Below are 22,170 nucleotides of genomic sequence, written 5' to 3'. Positions count from 1 at the left end.
TGCTCTCTAAAGCCCCAACTCTCTACTCATGTTCTCTCCTGCCATCCCCAAATACAGAGGGTCTGATTAGAAGTTTTAGACCTGGGAGGGAGGCAGGAAGACTCATTTGGACTCTAGCATAAGCTTCTTTCACCACCTAAGCTCTACCATGGGCTTCCTTGTCCTGAACGAGAACTGTAACCACGCTTTTCTTTGGGCTTAGCTGCCAGGACATTTGCAGCCAATTTAATGCTTAAGGGTAACAACCAACTTTATTCCAGGCCTGTTGATATAGCACCAAAATTAAAAAGAAACAAATGAAACGACAAAAACTGCTTCTTGTCTTTATCTACTGTCTTATATGTGCTTTAATAATTTAACTATATCCAATCATTTTAAAAGTAGGCAAAATAGAAATTATAAATTAAAAAAATATGTCCTATTCATTTATTTTTTCTTGTCACTAAGTGGTGTATAAATGATTCTGCAAACACTAGTTTGGGCAACTTACTTTGGTTGTTTCTCTCCCACTTTAAATCCCACTTTTAGTTTCCACCCAAAAGAATTATTCCAGAAAAATTCCAACTACTAGCAAATGGTTTATTTGAACCTGAGCAGCCCCTGGCAGCTGTGGACCTAAGCTGGGTCTTTCGAAGCCATTTATAACACCTGACAGCAGATTCTGGAGAATCGCTAGAGCAGGGGCCCCCAACTTCTGGGCCACAGACTGGTACTGGCACCGGCCTGTTAGGAATGGGGCTGCACAGCAGGAGGTAAGCTTGAATGTAATGCACTTGAATCATCCCCAAACCATGTTCCCAACCCTCATCTGGTCTGTGGAAAAATGTTCTTCCACTAAACTGGTCCCTGGTGCCAAAAAGGCTATAGACCACTGCTCTAGAGAATCACTAATCCCAGTGGGAATCTGTGTTCCTTCTCATTTTTTAGCTGCTTAAAAGGCTGAAATGAAGCCAATAAATAATATAAGCTGATAAATAACATAAGAATAAAATCAATAACATGATTTACTGGGGTCAGTCCTGGACCTATAAATTTATTTTCCCCTATTGTTCTAAATGATACCTTCATAAACATCATAAACTGAAAGACACCAAAAACATATATAAGGAGGCCTCTCTAGGAATTCTTTAAGCTAAGGTAAAAAATGTTTTCGAAATTTTATAGAAAATACCACATTACTTTGTTTTAATAAGCTCTGTGCTGAGATATTGAAGATGCTTGTTCAGCCCGATAGAAGGGAGAGAAGAATTCTTATTTGTGAAAAATTCTATTCTAGGGGAGGAATTAATAATTAGTTTACAAGACAACCCATACTCTGTTGTTATAGGTTTTCTTGGGTCTAGATACCACTAGCGGCACAAAGGAGAATTAAAAAGGTATATAGGACTAGGAAAAAAGGCTGCACAACCACAACTTCAGAGCAAACGCAGAATTCAATTATTTAGGATTTTCATATGATTATGTTCAATTAAGTTTTGGATTTATTTATTGTAGAAGTAAAATATCCTGGATATTCAAAGCAAACTTACTACAATTTAATTTGAGAGGATAGCTTCTGTCCCTGTTTAGGCATTTCTCTCCACTCCCTTTGAGGGAAATTCTTTCCTGCCCCAAACCCACTGGATGCTTCCTCCACACCTGCAGCCTGACCTGTTGGATCTCCCACCCCTCGACTCCCTGTCATGTTCTCCCCGTCTGTCTGGTCTTCTTCCCCTATCTTGCTAATTCCCCACAACATCATTGCCCATGTTGTTTTGCTGTCTCTGTCTCACAGAACTCCAGCACTGTCTTAGTCCAAAGACCCATTTACCCTTGCGCTGCAAGGTTAGGAGAGAAATGACAGCACAAGGTGGTATTGCAGTGACCTTCAGCCAGGCGCCCAATGTTGCCCAGGGTGCTGCTCTGCAAATCCAACTCCTGTGTCCTGTGGACTTCCAAGCTATGGAAAGTTCAGGCACTTGGAATTTGACTATTCTAAACTTTCTCTATTTTCTGTTTATACCAGGGGTGTCCAACAGTTTGGCATTTCTGGGCCACAGTGGAGGGAAAAGAGTTGTCTTGGGCCATACTTTAAATACAAACACTAATGAAAACTGATGAGCAAAAAAAAGGTCAGTGTGTAATTTTTGTGATGTCCGCCACCACAGATAAGCAAAAAAGTTCTTACATAGTAACCCTAATTATGCAGTGGTCCTTTGAAAAATCTTTTAAAATCATCAAGCAGGTCCCAAGTTACTGACCACTAATATATAAGGTGAATGTATCTAAGTAATAAAATATCACTGAGTTTTTAAATATTTTTTATTATAAAAGTAAAAGAGGGCAACATAAAACCAGTGAGGTGTCTGACACTGTATTTGAGAAACTAGTGCATCAATATCTGGTTTGATAGAAGTAGGTGCAGTTCTCAGTGAGTTCTCCAGGTGTTCATCAGATACTTTGGTTCAAATTTCACTGTTAATTGGTTTCATTCTTGAAAATAGTTGCTCGCAAATGTAGGTGCTGCCAAATAGTAATGACATGAATAAAGTGTGACTGTGAAGCAAGGGATATTTGTCTCAGGGAAGACAGGATCTATGAAAGTCCAGTAAAGGGACATGATTAAAGTTTTCTTCAAGTTGAGTGTCAGATTGCAGCTCTATGTATTCCATTTGAAAATTGGCAAGTAACATATTTATGTTGACTGAAAGTGGAATTGCAAATATAGCAAAATACTGATTATCTTCCTGGAAATCTTGAGACCTGTTTTCAAATTCTTGTATCAAATTGAAGAGCAACGCTGCATGTTTTTCACCGTTCCAGGACTGTGTTGAAATGCATAAAACTGTGTGTCTTAATTTGAGCTTGCTGTATTTCTATTTTATTTGGAACGCTGATATAGTTTGAAACATGGTATTGATAAGCTGGTGTTCAAACTGAGGACATGTTTAACTCATCTAAAGGAGCAGTTAAATCCACTGAAAATGCTAAATCTGTAAGTCAGTTTTCACTGTCAATTCTGGTACTTTTTTTTTTAAATTTAAAGGATTTTATTTATTTTTAGAGAGAGGGGAAGGGAGAAACAGGAGAGGAACATCAATGCGTGGTTATCTCTAGCGTGCCCCTTACTGGGGACCTGGCCCACAACCCAGGCATATGCCCTGACTGGAAATTGAACCAGCGACCCTTTGGTTCGAAGGCCAGTGTTCAATCCACTGAGCCACACCAGCCAGGACCAAATTTGTTTCTTGATACCACAAGTGACTTGACAACATGTCACAAATCATAAAATCTTTTCAATACCTGGCCTTGACTTAGCCAACTTGCTTCGAAAAAGTAAATGATGTCACCATAGTTGGCATCAGTACTTTTAAGGAATTCCTTGAATTGGCGAATATGCAATCCTTTGGCTGTCATGGAATTCACAGTCTTGATGATGTTTTGCATGATGTTATCCATTTTTAAAGCTTTTGTGCATACATTTTCTTGATGTATTACGCAATTACTTCATCAAACATGAGTTTTGGGAAGCAACTGTATTGTCTTCTATTAATTTTACAAGTCCCTCTTTTTTACCTGCCATTGCCAGGGCACCATCAGTAACTGTACCAGATGTGTTGACAATGACCAAAGAAAATGGCTTTAACATATTTTGTACTGCTTTGTATAAATTTCTTGATTTAATTGTGTCTTTTAATGGCACTGAAGAAGCTATTTCTTCAGTGCCATTACATTCGTCATCAATACCTCTAATAAAAATGGCAAGTTGAGCCATATCTGTAGTACCAGGGCTACATCCATTGCCAAAGCATAACATTTAAAATTAGCAGCCTTACTCTCCAAACTTCTTCTGGTATAGATTTTTCCAGTTTCTTCAGTTCACCTGGCTACAATCTGGTGAGACAAACCAATTTTGGAAATATCCCCCCTTTTTTCAGAGCAAATTGTATCTGCCATGCCGTCTATACATTGTTTAATAAACTCACCATCAGTAAATGGTTTTGATTCTTTTTAGCTTTTACAATGAATCCACCTGAGTTATAACTTTCTGAAAAAAATTTTGAGCAGACTTTTTATCAGTTCTGCTGTTTTGTCCTTATGACACAATCCTTCATATGCACTGAATTTGGCAGCATGTTTTTGCATATAACAGCTTTTCAAATTATAGTCTTTGAAAACTTGCACAAATTCCCCACAAATTAAGCAGAGTGCCTTACTATTATTTGCCTTGACAAAAAAGTAGTCATCTCTCCACTTTTCATTGAACAATCTTCATCATTAATTTTTCTTTTGACATGCTGTAGAAGCCATGCTGGGATTAAAAAATAATAATAGATAAGGGACTTTATTTACTTTTATTGTTTTTAAAGATTTTATTTATTTATTTTTTGAGAGAGGGGAAGGGAGGGAGAAAGAGACAGAGAGAAAATCAATGTGTGGTTGCCTCTTGCACACCCACAACTGGAGACCAGTTCTGCAAACCAAGCATATGCCCTGAGGTGGAATCGAACCAGCAACCCTTGGCTTGCAGGTTGACACTCAACCCAGTAAGCCACACCAGCCAGGGTGTCCTTTATTTACTTTTATTATGAAAATTAACTGATAGGAAAAGAGAAAGCAAGGTTTGGGCCCTTCCACAGCCCTCTCTGCTGCTGATGCAGGGCGAGTCGGAGGGCCAATTATAAGGTGTGGCAGGCGATGTGTGAGTGCCACTGAGGTGTGGAAATACCTTCAGTAATTAAATAAGAATGCTTACCTGACTTCTAAATAACATTAAATGCCTAACATTGCAATAGTAGGTTGAAATATTATTGATAACTGCTGCCTTGCTACGTCACCACAAGCACATGTAATGTCTGATGGTGTCAATTCTACTGTCCGCGTTTGGAAGATAATACACTGGAAGTCGCACACTGTTGTAGAACTGAAGCCACACATGTGTATAAATAACACGAGCATATGTGTGTTTATTTTATGTGATACTATGGCACGTAATTACAAATAAATCTCGTAATGTTCTAAGTAAATTTATGATTCTGTGTTGGGGCCATCTTGGGCTGCATGCAGCCCATGGGCTGGACACCCTTGGTTTAATACCTTACCATCTCTCCTTTAGTCTCAGCAGCTATTATTTCAGTTCAAAATAAAAAGCTCCCCTACCTCTCTGTGCTGTCTCCTCACCTTTACCAATTCACCTACATTCACGTACCGATGGACTAAGTGTCTTTTATCATCTATTGAACTGGGCTTCACTGCACCCTACCTCCTTGGGCATTTGGTTTTCACCAATTACCTCATTTGCTTCCCTTCTTTTTGAAGGAAGTGGCACAGCTGAAAGGTTAGGTTAGTCAGGCTTGGCCCCCACATCTGCCTGATGTAGCTTTCTGAAACTGAAGATGCCAATCACAGTGGTGCATGAGGCATGCACAGTTGTGTCAGTGGCATTTGCAAGTGCTGACCAACACCACTGCTCTCAGCTTTACTGGCTTTTTGTCTTTGGCTCATAGGTATTTTCAAGTACCATGTTCCCATTTTTTCTTCATTAAAAATGCTACAATACAATATATGACTCCCCTTTTCTTGTTAAAAATTAAAGACCAGTGAAGCTACAGAGTAAACCCTTCCCTCCTTACTTCATTCACTTGCCCACTAACACATACACTTTGTGGCTGCTGGAACAGTCGGATGTGAGAGGTACTCTCTAAGCCACGTAACTTGCTTTCTAGTCTTATCACTTCACAGAACTATTCTTGTTGAGGTCAAATCATGTCTTATCTGTCATCTCCTCTGTGGAGCTTTGGTCTACCTTCCCTTCTCCTGGCCTCACTGGGATATGCTGCCCACACCTCTACCTGCTTTCTGACATGTTCTCTCTTGGCCATCTTTTGCCAGCCTTGCTCTCACAACTCTTTTTTTAGCCCCCTGCTTGTCCCATTTATCATCCCCAAGACCAAGCTCTAATTGGACATTTCTGCTGGGAAGTTCCACATCCATCTTCAACTCAGCAGGTGCCATTTCCTGCCCTAATAATAATCATAACAGTAGCTGCTCCCTACAACATAAATAGGAGTTCTCTTATCCACTTTAAAGATAACAGATGGAGGCTTGGAGAAGTAATTTTCTCCAAAGTCACATAGTCAGTAGGATCCTGACCCAGGATTTAATCTGGGCCTGCTTGAGGGCAGACCCTGACCTCAGGATTCCACACCACATTGCTTCTCCTGAACTGGATACAGGAGTGATGATGGCTACAAGATGCCCCCATTGCTTCAGTTAGTGCAGATATTAAGAACTGACAGCACCAGATTCAGAGCTTTCTCTGTAACCCTCAGTCCAACAATCCCTAAGGCTTACGTGTTTGAGGGAGAAAAAAACCACAGAATTACCGAATCTACAGACTATCCAGCTGTATGAGGCCCTGCTCAGGCCAGCAATGAACAGAGGGCCCTTCTGGGTGCCACCTTCCACGAGGAACAGTGACCGGAGGAAAGACTAGAGAAATGGCTGGATGGCCTGCAAGCCACTCAACTGCAAGAGAGCAAGATCCAGGGAGATCACATTCATTTGAAGAGGTCACTCTGAACAGTCTCCCAAAGCTAAAAATGACATGAGCTATTTACAAGACTGTTTTTTTTTTCTTTGAGATATTGAGAGTGTGGAAGGAAGAACAGAGTCCTAGTGAAAAGAGAAGCTTCATATTTAATGTAAATATGATAACTATTTGTAGGGGTTGGGGTAAGCTTTAGACTCACAGGGATGTCCAACCTTTTGGCATCTCTTTGCCACACCGGAAGAAGAGCTGTCTTAGGCCACATATTAAATACACTGCAATATGTAATAACAAAAAAAAATCTCATAATGTTTTAAGTAAATTTACGATTTTGTGTTGGGCCACATTCACAGCTATCCTGGGGTGCATATGGCCTGCTGGCCACAGGCTGGACACCCCTGCTTAGAGGGATTAGAAAGCTTTTATGACATACCACTATTCTGAAACTCTCAGATCAATGCCCACCTGTCAAAGTTCATTTAAAAGACTGGTGTACCGTATGTACATTATACATCAATAAAAACACTGTTAAAAAAAAAAGACCTAGCTCTTTCCTTCTTTTGAAATAGCAGCAGAGGGAAGGATAATAGGCAGAGTGGCCACTCATGTGCAGCCTCTAATACTGTGTTCTCATGGAATTATTAATAAAGTGATACCAATGCTCCATCTTTAAGTATCTTTTAGTAGGTCAGCTCTAGGACCACTGTGAAAATTAAAACACGGTCTTTAATTTTAAAATTTATGTTCTAGATGAATGACCTTGAAAATAAAAATAGACCTACCCTTCTGATGCTAGGAGACTATCAGACACAGGCAACAACAGATTCAATCTGACAACCAAACTCTTTCTTTGTGGTAAGAATAGGTTATATCCATTTATTCTATTTGTTACCTCAACATGGGAAAAACACTCTGGTAACTTGATCTAACTAAAAAACTGTAAGAATATTATTATAAAAGCACCCTAAAATGTGTAAATTCTATTAATGAGATAATAAGAAAAAGATTTCTGTGGAAGAAACTAATATACTGAAGATATGTTACTGTTTTATAAATCTACATGTACATACTATTTTTTACTCAATTAAGGATAGTCTATTTAATAAACAGTGTAGGGAAAACCAGATATCCACAAGAATGAATTGGACCTCTATCTCACACCACTCACAAAATTAAACCAAATGGATTACAGATTTTTTCTTCTTCACTTGTTCATTTATTTTAGATTCAATTGATATATATGTATTTACTGTCATTTTATTATCCCTATTTTTTATCTTTTTTTTCCTTTCTTCTTAAAGACCTTTTAACATTTCTTACAATATTGGTTTGGTGGTGATGAACTCCTTAAGTTTTTTTCTTGTCTGGAAAGCTTTTTATCTATCTTTTGCTTTGATTTGATTTTTTAAAAGGTTTTATTTCTTTATTTTTAGATAGAGGGGAAGGGAGGGAGAAACAGAGGAAGAGAAGCATTGATGTGTGATTCCTTGCATCTTGCACCCCAACAGGGGACCTGGCCAGCAACCTAGGTATGTGCCCTGACTGGGAACTGAACTGGAGACCTTCCAGTTCGCAGGCTGGAGCTCACTCCACTGAGCCACACCAGCCAGGGCTCTGTCCTTTGATTTTAAATAATAGCCTTGCTGGGTAGCATAATCTTGGTTGTAGATCCTTGTTTTTCATCACTTTGAATATTTCTTGCCATTCCCTTCTGGCCTGCAAAGTTTCTTTTGAGGAATCAGCTGACAGTCTTATGGGAGCTACCTTATAAGTAACTAACTGCTTTCACCTTGCGGCTTTTATGATTCTCTTTGTCTTAGAACTTACACGACTCCACTCTAAGAAGACAAGCAACCCAATTAAAAAGTGGGCAAAGGACTTGACCAGACATTTCTCCAAGGAGGACATACAGAAGATCCAGAGACACATGAAAAGATGCTCAATATCACTAGCTATCAGAGAGATGCAAATTAAAACCACAATGAAATACCACTTTACACCAATTAGAATGGCCATCATAAACAAAGCAACAAACAACAAGTGTTGGAGAGGTTGTGGAGAAGAGGGGACCCTAATCTACTGTTGGTGGGATTGCAGACTGGTACAACCACTGTGGAAAACAGTATAGAATTTTGTTAGAAAACTAAAAATGGGCCTGCCTTTTGACCGCAATTCCACTGCTGGGATTATATCCTAAGAACCCTAAAACACCAATCCAAAAGAACCTATGCACCCCAATGTTCATAGCAGCACAATTTACAATAGCCGAGAGTTGGCAGCAACCTAGGTGCCCATCAGTAAATGAATGGATCAAAAAATTATGGTACATATACACAATGGAATTCTATGCAGAAGAAGGAGCTCCTACCCTTTGCAACAGCATGGATGGAACTGGAAAGCATTATGCTGAGTGAAATAAGCCAGGCGATGAAGGACAAACACCATATGATCTCACCTTTTACAGGAACCTAAACAACAAAACAAACAAGCAAGCAAAACATAACCAAAGACACTGAAATAGAGAACAGGGGGACAGTGACCAGAGGGGAGAGGGGAGGGAGTTTCAGGGGGAAAAGCAGAAGGATTTACAGAAACTAGTATAAAGGACACATGGACAACAACTAAGGGGGGTGAAAATGGGAGGGAAGTGGGGAGCACTGTGGGGGGTGAGCTAGGATGGGAGTAAAAGACAGAACTGTACTTGAACAATAATTAAATAAAAATAAAAAAAGATTCTATTTGTCTTTAATCTTTGGCATTTTAAGTATAATGCGTCTTGCTGTGGGCCTCTTTGGGTTTATTGTTTTGGACTCTTCTTTTTTTTAAAAAAAAATATTTTATTGATTATGTCATTACAGTTGTCCTATTCCCTCCCTTCATTCCCCTCCACCCTGCACACCCCCTCTCCCACCATCCCCCCCTTTAGTTTATATCCACATGTCACAAGTTCTTTAGATTCTGTATTTCCCATACTATTCTTGCCTCCCCTGTCTATGCTTATTCTCTGTACCTTCTCCCCCCTTCTCCTCCTCCCACTCTCCTGTTGCTAACCCTCCATGTGATCTTCATTTCTATGGTTCTGCTCCCAATCTAACTGTCCTCTTAGTTTGCTTTTGTTTTAGGTGTGGTTGTTAATAACTGTGAGTTTGCTGTCCTTTCACTGTTCGTATTTTTTATCTTCTTTTTCTTAGATGAGTTCCTTTAACATTTCATATAGTAAGGGCTTGGTGATGATGAACTCCTTGAACTTGACCTTATCTGAGAAGCACTTTATCTGTCCTTCCATTCTAAATGAAAGCTTTGCTGGATAGAGCAATCTTGGCTGTAGGTCTTTGGATTTCATGACTTGGAATACTTCTTTCCAGCCCCTTCTTGCCTGTAAGGTCTCTTTTGAGAAATCACCTGACAGTCTGATGAGAAATCCTTTGTAGGTGACTGTTCCCTTATCTCTTGCTGCTTCTAGGATTCTCTCCTTCATTTTAATCTTGGGTAATGTAGTTATGATGTGCCTTGGTGTGTTCCTCCTTGGGTTCAACTTCTTTGGGACTCTCTGAGCTTCCTGGATTTCCTGGAAGTCTATTTCCTTTGCCAGATTTGGGAAGTTCTCCTATTATTTGTTCAAATAAATTTTCTTTGAACTTACTGCTCTTCCTCTTCCCCTTCTGGTACTCCTATAATTCATATGTTGGAATGTTTAAAGATGTCCTGGAGGTTCCTAAGCCTCTCCTCATTTTTTTTTGAATTCTTGTTTCTTCATTCTCTTTTGTTTGGTCATTTTTTTCTTTCTTCTGGTCCATTCCCTTGATTTGAGTCCCAGTTTGCTTTCCATCACTACTGGTTTCCTGTGCATTTCCCTTCATTTCAATCAGTTTAGCCTTCATATGTTCCTCTAATTTGTGACTAAAATCCACCAGTTCTGTGAGTATCCTGATCACCAGTGGTTTGAACTGTGCATCTGAAAGGTTGGCTATCTTTTGGTCGCTTACAATTATTGGCTCTGGGGCTTTGAGCTGTTCTTGAGCCATAATGTTTTGCTGTGTTTGCACCTGTTATGTATGAGGGGCAGAGCCTTAGGTGTTCACCAGGGCGGGGCAACCCAGGTCACTGGGTTGTGATGCTGTATGTGGGGGCAGGGTCAGAGAGGGGCAATAGCAGTCCCCTCTGCTGTTTCCCACAAGCCGCTGGGGCCTGCGTGGTCTGTCTCACTGCTCACTCCTTTGCCTGGTTTATCTGCATGTGAATGTGTGATTGCGATCAGTCAGCTGCCTTGTGCCCTCACTGGGTCCGTCCATTGCCACACCGTACCTGGGATCTGCCAACTACCGCCTGTGCGCGCCTGGTCAGTCTGGCCAATTTTTCCTGCGAAACCCCACTCCACCAGCCGCTGGGTCCACCCCTCTTACTGGTCTGGCTGAACGGTTCCTTGTTCTTGGACTTGCGTACAGTTCAGTTTTCTGTGTTTTGGTTGCATTTTTGTTACTAAAACTTTGTTGTCTTTAAAGTGGGTTGTGCGAGGAGGCACAGTGTTTCCACCTATGCCTCCATCTTGGCCAGAAGTCCCTGTTTTGAACTCTTCTAAGATTCTTGTACTTGTATGTCTATTTCCTTCACCAATTTTCTGTTATTATTTTTTCAAATGGGTTTTAACATTCTTGTTTTCTCTCTTCTCCTTTCAGCACTTCCATGATGTGGATGTTCCTTACACTATCCTCATTTCTAAAATTCTTTTTTTCTTTTTGGTGTTCTAACTGGGTGCTTTTTGCTTCCTTTTATTTCAAATTGCTGATTTGACTTTTAGCTTCATCTTCTCTACTATTGATTCCCTGTAAATTATTTGTTATTTCAGTTAGTGTATCTTTGGTTCTTTTCTTATGGTTTCCATGTCCTTTTCTTTGCTACTAAAGTTCTCACTAAATTCCTTTAGCATCCTTATAACAATGGTTTTGAACTCTGTACCTTTTAGTTTGCTTGCCTCTATTACATTTAGTTCTTTTTCTTGTTCTTTTACTTGGGATCTGTTTGTCTCCTCACTTTGGATGCCTCCCTGTGTTTGTTTCTGTGTATTAGGTAGAGCTGCTACGTCTCCTGGACTAGGCCTATTGTAGTAGGTGTCCTGCAAGGTACAGTAGCACAGCCTCCCCATTTACCTCTACTGGGCACTCCAGGTACAACCTCACTATGGGCTGTATACACCTTCCTGTGGTAGTTGGGCCTTGATTGCTGTTGGCAACTAACATTCAATTAGAGGGAATTACCCCCAGGCTGACTGACTTCAAGGACTAGCTCAGACCACCATGGAAGATCAGCTATGCAGAGTCCCACCAAATCTACCTCTTGAATGTGTGACTTATGGAGGTGGTTGGGTGGTACTTCAATATGGTCTGAAGCTGTCCACCAGGCGCACTGGCTCTGTGGTCTCCTGGGAGATGCAGGCCAAGGTCAGGTGTGGCCTGGCCTGAGTAACAAAACTATCTACAGATGGCTGCTACTTGTGTGGGGCTTGGAAGTGCCCAGGAAAGGCCAAGTTGTGAACCAAGGCCAGTTGTGAACTAGTTCTAGATCTAAGGCTACATAGAAAGAGTTTGGGGGCATGCTGAGGCCAGATGCTGCTTGTTTGTGAGATTTTAGGAAAGTACGAAGCATGAATCAAGACAGACTAGACACAGGTTGGGTAGGCACTTGTTGAGTGGGGTGGGATCTCAGGGATTCACCAGGCAGGGCTAATAATGTGAGCCAGATTGCTGGAGACTCAGATATGGTGCCAGCCTGCTGGTTCTGTGAGGGGAGGGCTCAGAAAAGGAACAATGGCCTCTGCTAGGATTTGTGTCTGGGAGAAAGCTGTCTCTCCAGCTCTCACCTGGATGCCAGAAAATTTAGTTCCTTCCTGTATGTCCCTGCTGACTTAGTGCTAGAACTCAGAGAGAGTGAGTCTGAGTATGTCCATGCATAGACTTTTCAAAAGGAACTGCCTGGGGCTCCCAGAAGCCCTTTGTCTCACTCAACCACAATCCCTACTAGTTTTTACATCCATAATTTATGGGGCTCCTCTTCCTGGCACTAGAACCCTGGGCTAGCAGGCCTAGTGTGCAGCTGGGACCCATTGTTCCTCAGGGAGGTTTTTCTGCAGCCAAAATACGCGCCCCACGGGAGTGTGGGACTAACCCCTTCCATGTCTTGATGTGGTTCCTTCTTCATATCCATAGTTGCAGGACTTCTGTTCACCTAGATTTCAGGTGGTTCTGCAGTTCTTTTGTAATTTTGCTGTCCCAAATGCAGGTAGTTGTAAGAGGACACTATATAATCATCTTCACATCACTGAAGTAAGAAATTCTCTACAGAAAACTCCTGGACTCTGGGGATGTCAGGTTTTTTGTTGTTGTTTTTTTTTCCAATATGGCTGTAGAGTTCCCTACTCCTTGTGTAAACCAAAGGTAAACCTTCTTGGTTCATCAACGAGAAAAGTACTTAAATAGGCTTGGAGTAACATGCATTGGGACAGCTGATACAGGACAGAAAGGAAGATGCAAAAATGTTTGGGATGTAAAGGATTAAATGGAAATACAGCTAGGCTGTTTACTGCTTTTTACATTTGATTCTGGAAGTTACCCATTAGCTTACCTGTATATGTATGTGTGATATGTAGATTTCTAAGATGCCTCCCAGTGACCTTACCTCCTTGTATTTGTGTTCTTATGGAATTTTCTCTCCTGAACTGTGGGCAGGACCACATTGCTAATGACCAGACTATTGCAGAATAGATGGGATGTCACTTCCAGGAGTAGGTCACAAGAGACTGACTTCTCTCCTGCCAACTTGTTTTCTCTCTTGCCTTCTTCCATTCCCACTCTGGGGAAGTCAACTGTTTTGGGCTGCTTTATAATGAGGACCCATGACAGGCTGCTGGCCACATCCAGCAAGGAAGTTGCAATCATCAGTTCAATAGGTTGTGAAGAAATGAATCCTGCCATCAAATACCTCAGTGAGCTTGGAAACAGATCCATCTTCAGCCCTACCCAGCACCTTGAGTGCAGTCCTCTGAGAGTCAGAGAACCCATCTGAGCTATGCCCTGAAGCCTGTCCCATAGAAATTGTGAGTCATTGTTACCAAGGAAAAGATAACTATTAATAGAGTATGCAAAACACCAAAGTAGGGGTCAGTAAACTTTTTCTTTAAAGGGCTAGATAGTTAAGTAGCTCCTACAGTCTCTGTAGCAGCTACTCAACTCTGTTGTTACAGTACAAAAGTGGCCACAGACAGTATGTAAACAGATGGATGTTGCTGTGTGCCAGTAAAACTTTATTTATAAAAATAGGTGGTGATCTGGCTCACCAGCTGTAGTTTGCCAACCCATGCTCTAAAGTACAGGTTGTAAAGAAATACTATTTTTTGAATTAAAATGATCTCCATTTTACTACTGTGTTAAAATTTATTTAAACAATTGAACAAAAGCTCAATCTAGCACAATTACATGATAGTCATAGGCAGATGAAAAGAAAAGAGTAGATGTCTAATAAATTTCTGAATTTGGTCAGTAATCCAAAAAACACAAGTATTGTTTATGACAAATGGCTACCTCTATTTGTATTTTGACATGGAAAAGCTGAAGTCCAATGCTGGAGCTAAATCTGACCCAGAAGAACACCTATCGAATTATAGTACACCACAACTGACCACAAGAGATGCTGAGACATGCACTGGCTTTCCCCTCATGCAGTGTGCTGTTCCACAGTGAGAACAGAAGCTTACCTTTGTTTTTTGACAGTGGTGATGGTGGCTGCTCTGTAAACACATCTAGGGCTGGGGGGTCATGGTGGTCGAAATCTTTGTCCATGGCTTCTATGAGACTGGTGATGTCGGAGTCTTCTGAGCTGTGCCTTGTGCTGTTGGCACGTTCTGAGTGGGAAGGATGTGCAAGGGGGGTAGGTGACAGCCTTCCGGGCTGTGGCTCCTGGTGCTGAGGCACTGGTGGTGGTGGGGGTGGAGGAGGAGACTGCTGCTCCAGCATGAGGTGGACATGATGCTGGCTGCTGTGCTGGCTCTGTTTTGTACCTTTGGACTTCCTGCCTGTTGTGTGACCCTGGGCCACTGTACTTGAGTCGAGGACTGGGGGGCCTGCTTTGCTAGCAGACTGTGCAGAAGTCCTGCTAGAGGTACTGGAGCTGTTTTTGGCTCTGACATTGTCTATGTCAGCTGAATTTCTACTGCTGTGACTGTTGTGTGAATGGATGGATGGGCCACACTGCTTATGACTCCCTGCACCAGGTCGGGATGATGAGCCACCTGTGCCACAGAACCCCCGACTGTGACTGGAGTCACAGCTGAGTGTGTTCAAGCTGAAAAAGGACAAAGTGCTGTCAGTAAGATTTTGTCAGTAACCTACAAAGTCTTTAATAAAAATATTTATTTCATCAGTAAAGCCATCACAAATATAAATATTCCAAGGAAAAGCAAGAAATGAGGATACTCCTCACAACTCTATATGGTCTATTCTTTTTGAAAATTTAGGAATTGAGTCATACTCTAAGAATATTTTAACCCTCACTAATATAATGAAATCATGATTATTTGCTGTAAGTTCTTAGTAACTGAGAGTTGCATACAGTGTGTTATTTAAGCAATTAAAACTAAGATTTTCCCTCAATAAAGATGAAAGAGAAAGCTATTTTTCTTTTATTTACATCAGCCAAATCTATATATACTAGAATCTATTTTCAGCCTGTGAACATACTTTCCTTCAGATGAAATACCAATGATTCTCCTGAGATCAAATGGTCTTCCCACATCAAAAGGTGGGTTTGAGGCCTCAAAAGATAGTCGCCTTCGAAATGGCTCCCAAATTCCTTGAGCTTCTAAATATGCTGTTCCGATGACCAAAAGAAAGAGGGCACTGCAGAGACGGAGAGGGAGAATCAGGATTCATGCGTCAGTGCAGGAGTAACCAAATTGGATTTAAAGGTAGGGTTTCTCGGCAAAGTACAACATGATGTAAAAAAAACAAAGATGTCTATGAAAGTTTTAAATAGACAAGGCAAAAAACAAAGCACTGTGGGTAAGAGTTTGCATACCAATTTTTACAGAATGCCAATTTATACTAAGGCTGATACAGGGGAAATAATTATTTGTATCAGAACAGTCACCAAAGGATACTTTTCCTTTTATCAAGAAACAGCTTTTATCTTTTTTCTTTTAGTTTTAATTCTAGGTCAACTCCATTTCCTTAAAGGATGTGTGGAGTAACTACGAAAATTAATTTAGAGGTGAGTATATCTGGTTCTCAAAACACAAATAAATGTAATGATGAATTAGGAATTTCCCCTTTAAGAAATTAACACATACTTAATTTATATAGCAAATTTCAAAGGCAGACAAACTTTGATCATATATGCCACCAAAAAGGGCTCAGTTTTGACTACTTCCACTGGATGTGGAGCCCATATGTAAGTCTGACTGTCTATTCTTGGAAGGCTCCCCAGCACTTAGAACAGGACTGTCACAAAGTGGGCACTTGATGAACAATGTTATGACTGTCACACAGTGGGCACTTGATGAACAATGTCAAGTGATGCTGAACACCAACTTCAACAGAAGACAAGTACCTCATTATTCCTGAGATGATAATATACAAAGCCAGCTCCCAGTTGGGTCTGGGTAGGGCTTCTGCACAGGTTGCTAACATATGGTATGGAAGGGATGCATTCAATACAAACACAAATTCAGAGCCACTGGTTGTTACAAACTTCAGTTCACGAATAACCCTAGAAGCTGTGAAATCAGGAGTAAACCTAAAACAGAATGATGGCAGTTCAGACCAAATTTTAAAAATACTCTGCAAGCAGTTTAAACATATTATCAGACCTATGTGCCTTTGAAACATAACAAGGAATTTGTTTGATACTTTCATTTAACGTCTTCATTTTAAGATAGTGAAAGTTGTTTCCCATGAGGTTAATAACAAAACAACTATATTCTGTAGGTAACTGGAGAAATAACATAAAAAGTACAACAGTCTGCTCCCTGCAATTATTGATTCAAAAAGTGGCCTCTGAGCTTCCTTCCCATCCCTTCTCCTTTCTCAAAATCTACACCGTTCTCCTAGGATACATTCCCAATAATGCCTCTAAAAAAACCCCACCTAAGCCCCGGTGATCTTTTCTTTGTCCGCTTGTAGTGCTGCTTTCTTCCCAGTTACTGTATTTTTATGTTTGTTAACTGTCCATTCCCCAACCAGATGATGTGCACACGAGGAAAGGTGTGCTATTCCTCACTGTTCCATCCACGGAGCACTAAATTTAGTAACCTGTCAAATCAGTGTCCACTCAAGATCATGACATGTCATTCAATTAAGAGGAAAAGGTTATATCTTCTTACATAAACTTTACAACATAACAAGTTATCAATTAGTTACAATATGCTGTAACTATTATTTATAAAATAATTAAAACTATTTTGACAAAAATACTACATATTCTTACATGGTACAACATGGAAAAACTGCACATGATGTGTCTCCTTTATTGTTGAGACTGAACTTGTAGTCACCTATACCTTCTGCTTTAACACAACCTAGAAAATAATTCTGAAACTGGTTTCTATGATTATCTGATCCACTCTGGGGACAGAAGAAGTTCCACAATTTTGAAAACGAAGATATAAAAAAATATCCAGAGTAAGTGAAAAAAATATAATTGTGGATAAAATCTCCCTTTTTTTGTTAATTATGAGAACATTTTCCAGTTTGAATAACTCTATATAAAAAGTTAATGGGAAGCTAGTGATTCATTATACCTCATCAGAAAATACTTACAATATAATTATGTCTTTAGAGGCATTGGCGCTTAGTGCAAACCCTTGACAATTAATAACTTTGAAGCCATATCCCTCACATGAGTACCCACTGACTTCAATGGTTTCTATGTGAATTTGAAGTTGTCCTGTATTTTCTACTTTAAATGTTCTTTTCAATGTGAAATTTGGTTCTCTCAGTTTCAAACCTAAAGGAAAAAAATGCAGAGTGAATATAAATCTTACAACCATGTGCCCCAGGACCAAATGATAAACGTTTCCACATGAATGCATCTGGAGATTATGAAGTAACTCCTCATGCCGAAGAATTCGGCTTTATCCAGGTATCAGCAGGAAGTACTCCACTTTATTATGTCCTGTCAGATACCAAAAGTTTGACTTTGTTTTATCTTTTACACTTAGAATAAGTCATCTAAGGCATGAAATGAATACTGGTATCTTTTCTTTTTTTCTGTAGATTTTTATTTATTTTTAGAGAGGGGAAGGTAGGGAGAAAGGGAGGGAGATAAATATCAATGTGTGGTTGCCTCTCGTGTGCCCCCTACTGGGGACCTGGCCTGCAACCCAGGCATGTGTCCTGACTGGGAATTGAGCCAGTGACCCTTTGGTTCACAGGCTGACATTCAATCCACTGAGCTATTACCAGCTAGGGCGGTACTTTAAATCTTTTAAGATCCAAATCGAACAACCCTGAAAGCAAGTCAGGGTGTTTCCTTAAAACTCTAACGTATTCATCAGTGATATACACACATGCACAGACAGAAATGCCATTCTTATTTTTGGAATTAATTACAGCTGAAAACAAATGTTGAAGCTTGTGCCTGTGGAACTGTTAGCAATACTCACTATCTGTACAATCTTTTAATAATGGTTCTGTGATTTTAAAGCGTAAGGAACTCCCTGGGCCCGGGAGCTTGCCTGCCACCCTCAAGCTCTCAGTTGTTCCTTGTCCTTGGACCATCAGAGCATCCATCACGGTCAGGTTATTTCTATGCAAAAACAAGAATCACAGATTTTTCATCACTCTCAGCTTTTTGGCTAAGATCAAGTGAAGGACTATAGATTTTTCTCCTATTACATTTGCACAATACTTTGCTCTATAATTTTACCATGATTTTATAAACTACCATTCAGAAATTAATACAGTAAATTTAAGAGTAAGACATGTATACTTTAAAAATTTAAAAATATTTACAGAAAGAGCAAATTTTTAATTTTTAAGTCATACACGGCACAGTAAGACACTATTCAGGTTTTTTAGCTATAAACGTAATCACAAAATGTTTCATCATGCATTGTGTGTGTGTGTGTGTGTGTGTGCGTGTGTCTTGGACAAAGGAAAAAACCATTTCCAGATATTAAATATGCAAACTCAAATTGAAACAAATGAAGAACTTCTACAGAAGTGCTAAAAATTACCCCATACTTAAATCACAGACCATACCTGATTATGATTAGTGAAGAAACAGTTCTGTTGTGAACTGGAGTAAACTTTACTCTGACAGACCTCTTTTCTCCAGCTTTTAAAATGAGGTTGAAGATAAAATGTCGAGAGGGGCCCTCTGTGAGTCCTGCTGAACTCTGCAGTGGGTGAGCCTTAGATCATTGGGTAACAAAGAGCAGTCATTGATACAGTCCCTGGAAAAATGGTTTTTCCTTTACCCCATTTGCAGCCCAGTATTACTAACTTCTTGAGTTGATTATGGAAACTACTTTATCTCTCATGATTTAAACACTGGTTAGCCAATAAGCAGAGCTAGGCAGCCAGTGCATTCAGTCCCCAAATGGGCTTTATTCCCAGGGCACTGAAGGGGACAGGTGCCAAAGTTTTCGTGTTTGTATTAGGCATATTTTTATATACAGATCTTTTAACTTTGAAATATAACATACAGAAAAGGACACAAACCTAAGATAAATAGCTCAATGTTTCAAAACAAAGCAAATAGCTGTATAACCAACACCCAGTACCCCAGAGTTTTCTCCACCTGCCGTCACTGCTGTCCTGCTCCTCCCTCTGAGGGGTATCACTGCTAAAGGGTCTTAAGGTTGCATTGTATTTTTTATTTGCAAAGATATTTCCAATTCATATTACTCTTTGACTTTTATTTTGAAAGCTAAGCATATAATTACCATTTCATAAACACCTGGTGATTTAATTTCGAAGAACTGCTTAGTTTAATAATAAAAAATGACTTCTCAACAGCCAGTTACAGATTATTGAAAGAAAATCAAGTGGTTCTTGGATCCTGCCCCTTGCCTTTTTTGTATCCTCTCTAACTTGAGTCCCCACTGAGCCAACCATGGCAGGGTTCTGCTGGACCTGTTGTTCTTGATCTCGGTCTTGGCCATGGCCTCTGCAGCCTGCCCAAGCCCCAGCAAGCCTCTCCTGCCCAGTGGCCTGACAGAGGCAGATGTCAATGAGGAGGGCATTCAGCAGGCACTCAACTTTGCCCTGAGCTAGTACAACGAAGGGAGCAACAACCCCTTCCACAGCTGTGCCATGTGGGTGGTACGCACCTGCAAGCAGGTTGTGGTTGGGCTGAACTAATTCTCGGATGTGGACATTATTTACCAAGTCCCTAACTTGGCAAGCTGTCCCTTCCATGTCCAGCCACACCTGATGAAGAAAGCACTCTGCTCTTTCCAGATATACACTGTCCCTTGGTTGGGTAAGACCTACATGGTGAAGTCCAGCTGCCAGAGGTGCACTGAGGATATGTGACAAGCTGGGCCAAAATGACTGCCTCTCACTTACACTCCCTCAACCTAGTGTGCTGGTCCCAGAAGACAAATAGAGAAGGCTTCTGGAGCATCATCTAAACAGTTAAGTGGCTCTAATTTGTTTCTTTCTTTTAATTGCTTTCTAGATGTACCATCCGTGGTGCACATGTTCTGCACCTATATCCTACACAATAAAAGGTAACATCAGCTAAAAAGAAAAAGAAAAAGAAAATCATAGCTCACACTTAAGGATATACTGTGGTGACCTTTAAATAAGTTTCAAGTGATTCTGTGGGAAGGGTTGGCAGCACTTGGCTGTGAGTGTCCATGCTCTTCTTGGCTCTGCTCATGTGGAGGGAAAGGGAGTTCTGTGTGGCTTTTCTACTCGGCAGTTAGGGATAATACACAGAGATCTACCTACCTGCATTCAAATGATTCTACAAACACGACTTAAAGTCAGCTGACTTAATGTAGCACATTACTTCTTAACTCTTCTGCTTCCGAGGCACATTTTCTCCCTGTGTCTAACATTCTTTCCCATTAATGTCTAGTGGGGCAAAAGAATATTCTGACTGCTCTAAATGGTAAATAAGTTCCCCTTTTAAATAAAGTATTCTGGGTAATAGATGGCCACACCATACATTCCTGACAAACATTAGCTAATATAAACTCTGATGACTTGGGAAATACTTTAGATGTTGTGGTGCCTCAGGGATACCATTAATGTTCTCAAAAATTCTCCATAATTTTGTAGTGCTGGTTTTCACAGAGTGACCCATCGCCCCTGGGGATCTCAGAGATCTTTTCAGGGCATCCATGGTGTCGGAACAATTTCCCCAAAACTGACAGGCACTATCTGCCTTTTTCAGTGTGCTGACTTTTGTATTGGTGGTCAGCAAAAACAATGATGGGTATATCTGCTGACCCTTTAGCACAAAGCAGGGCAGTGGTATCAAACTTCCTGAGAAGTCACTGTATTCTTTGCTGCATGTACATAAAATTAACAGAAGCAAGTTCTAGATTAAACAACAGTAAACATCAATCCCATTGTATCAACCCCTGGGCACACGTCCTTTCAAAACTCTGTGTGGTAAAATGGGCAGTATGCATAAAGCACTACTGCTGCACACTGGGGTCTCGTGTTGTCTTAAAAAGCTCTCGTTTGAGATGCAAACTGAACTCACTGCTTTTCTCGTAGCACATCATTTATATTTGAGAAAATGAGTGACAGGCAACCTATGGTTATTCAGATGGGGGTGTTTGGTAGATATTTTAATGAAAATACGGTGCATTTTTCTCTTTAGGGAAAACAACTTAAGTATTTGCTGCCAATGATACAAGTCCAGCATTTGAGCAGATACGGAAAACAAGGTATCATACATCAAAAAGAGAACAAAAAGCAAAGTTAATGTGTGTGAAGGAAGAGTCAGAGAGGATTAAGACAGCCTCATCAGCGAAGGCTTCACAGCCAGTATGGCGACATGAACAGAATGTTTAGGGATGCATGTGCGCTCTGGCAGGGCCGAATGAAGTGAGTCGAGACCAAGAGACTTCAGCAGTTCGTAGGCGGCTTTAGTTCCAAGTGCTAATTTCCTGACTGGTACATATCCTACACATTATGGCCTTATAAAATGAGTGGTTAGTGGCTGTTCATCTGACCTGTATAATAGAGAATTATTTTGTTCCTAGAACACATCATTTTATGTACATATTTACTGACTCAAGGGTATCTCCTGAGTGAAAACTATGCTACTGTGCTAAGGTATGAAAACAGCCAGCCATGAGTCTGGCATTCATGGAGCTTACAATTTTATTAGAAAGTATACGAAATAAAAATTTTAATGACCAAGCACAACATTTTGAGGTTTCATAAAAATACATTATATTAGTATATACCTCCTGGTCCTGATACATAACCTTTATTGTGGATAGGAAGCCACTGTAATTAAGCACAGAATATGGATAGAGGTAAAGATGTGAGACAAGGGTGCATTTTATCTCCCTATTTGCTTAACCTGTTTGCAGAACATATATGAAAAACTGGACTAGTCTCAGAGGAAGGACTGAAAATTGGTAGAATGGCAATAACTTAAGATATCCACATGAAACCAACTTA

General features: G+C 40.3%; 1 protein-coding gene across 1 annotated transcript in view; it reads right to left on the bottom strand.

Annotated features, from left to right (window-relative positions):
- TMEM131 (transmembrane protein 131) overlaps positions 1-22,170 on the bottom strand; it is a 216,902-nt gene that overhangs the window by 29,709 nt on the left and 165,023 nt on the right. The window contains exons 26-31 of the mRNA XM_037056831.1: positions 18,778-18,929; positions 18,180-18,322; positions 17,335-17,521; positions 16,127-16,312; positions 15,259-15,417; positions 14,277-14,863 (exon numbers count right to left, since the gene is read on the bottom strand). Coding sequence (XP_036912726.1) covers positions 14,277-14,863; positions 15,259-15,417; positions 16,127-16,312; positions 17,335-17,521; positions 18,180-18,322; positions 18,778-18,929 — 1,414 coding nt within the window. The remainder of the gene's footprint in view (positions 1-14,276; positions 14,864-15,258; positions 15,418-16,126; positions 16,313-17,334; positions 17,522-18,179; positions 18,323-18,777; positions 18,930-22,170) is intronic.

Source organism: Sturnira hondurensis, unplaced genomic scaffold (genome assembly GCF_014824575.4).
Source record: "Sturnira hondurensis isolate 20B ecotype Veracruz unplaced genomic scaffold, ASM1482457v3 Scaffold0009178, whole genome shotgun sequence".
Taxonomy (NCBI): domain Eukaryota; kingdom Metazoa; phylum Chordata; class Mammalia; order Chiroptera; family Phyllostomidae; genus Sturnira; species Sturnira hondurensis.
The sequence above is the reverse complement of the archived record's forward strand: the minus strand, read 5'-3'. Positions and strand labels throughout refer to the sequence as shown.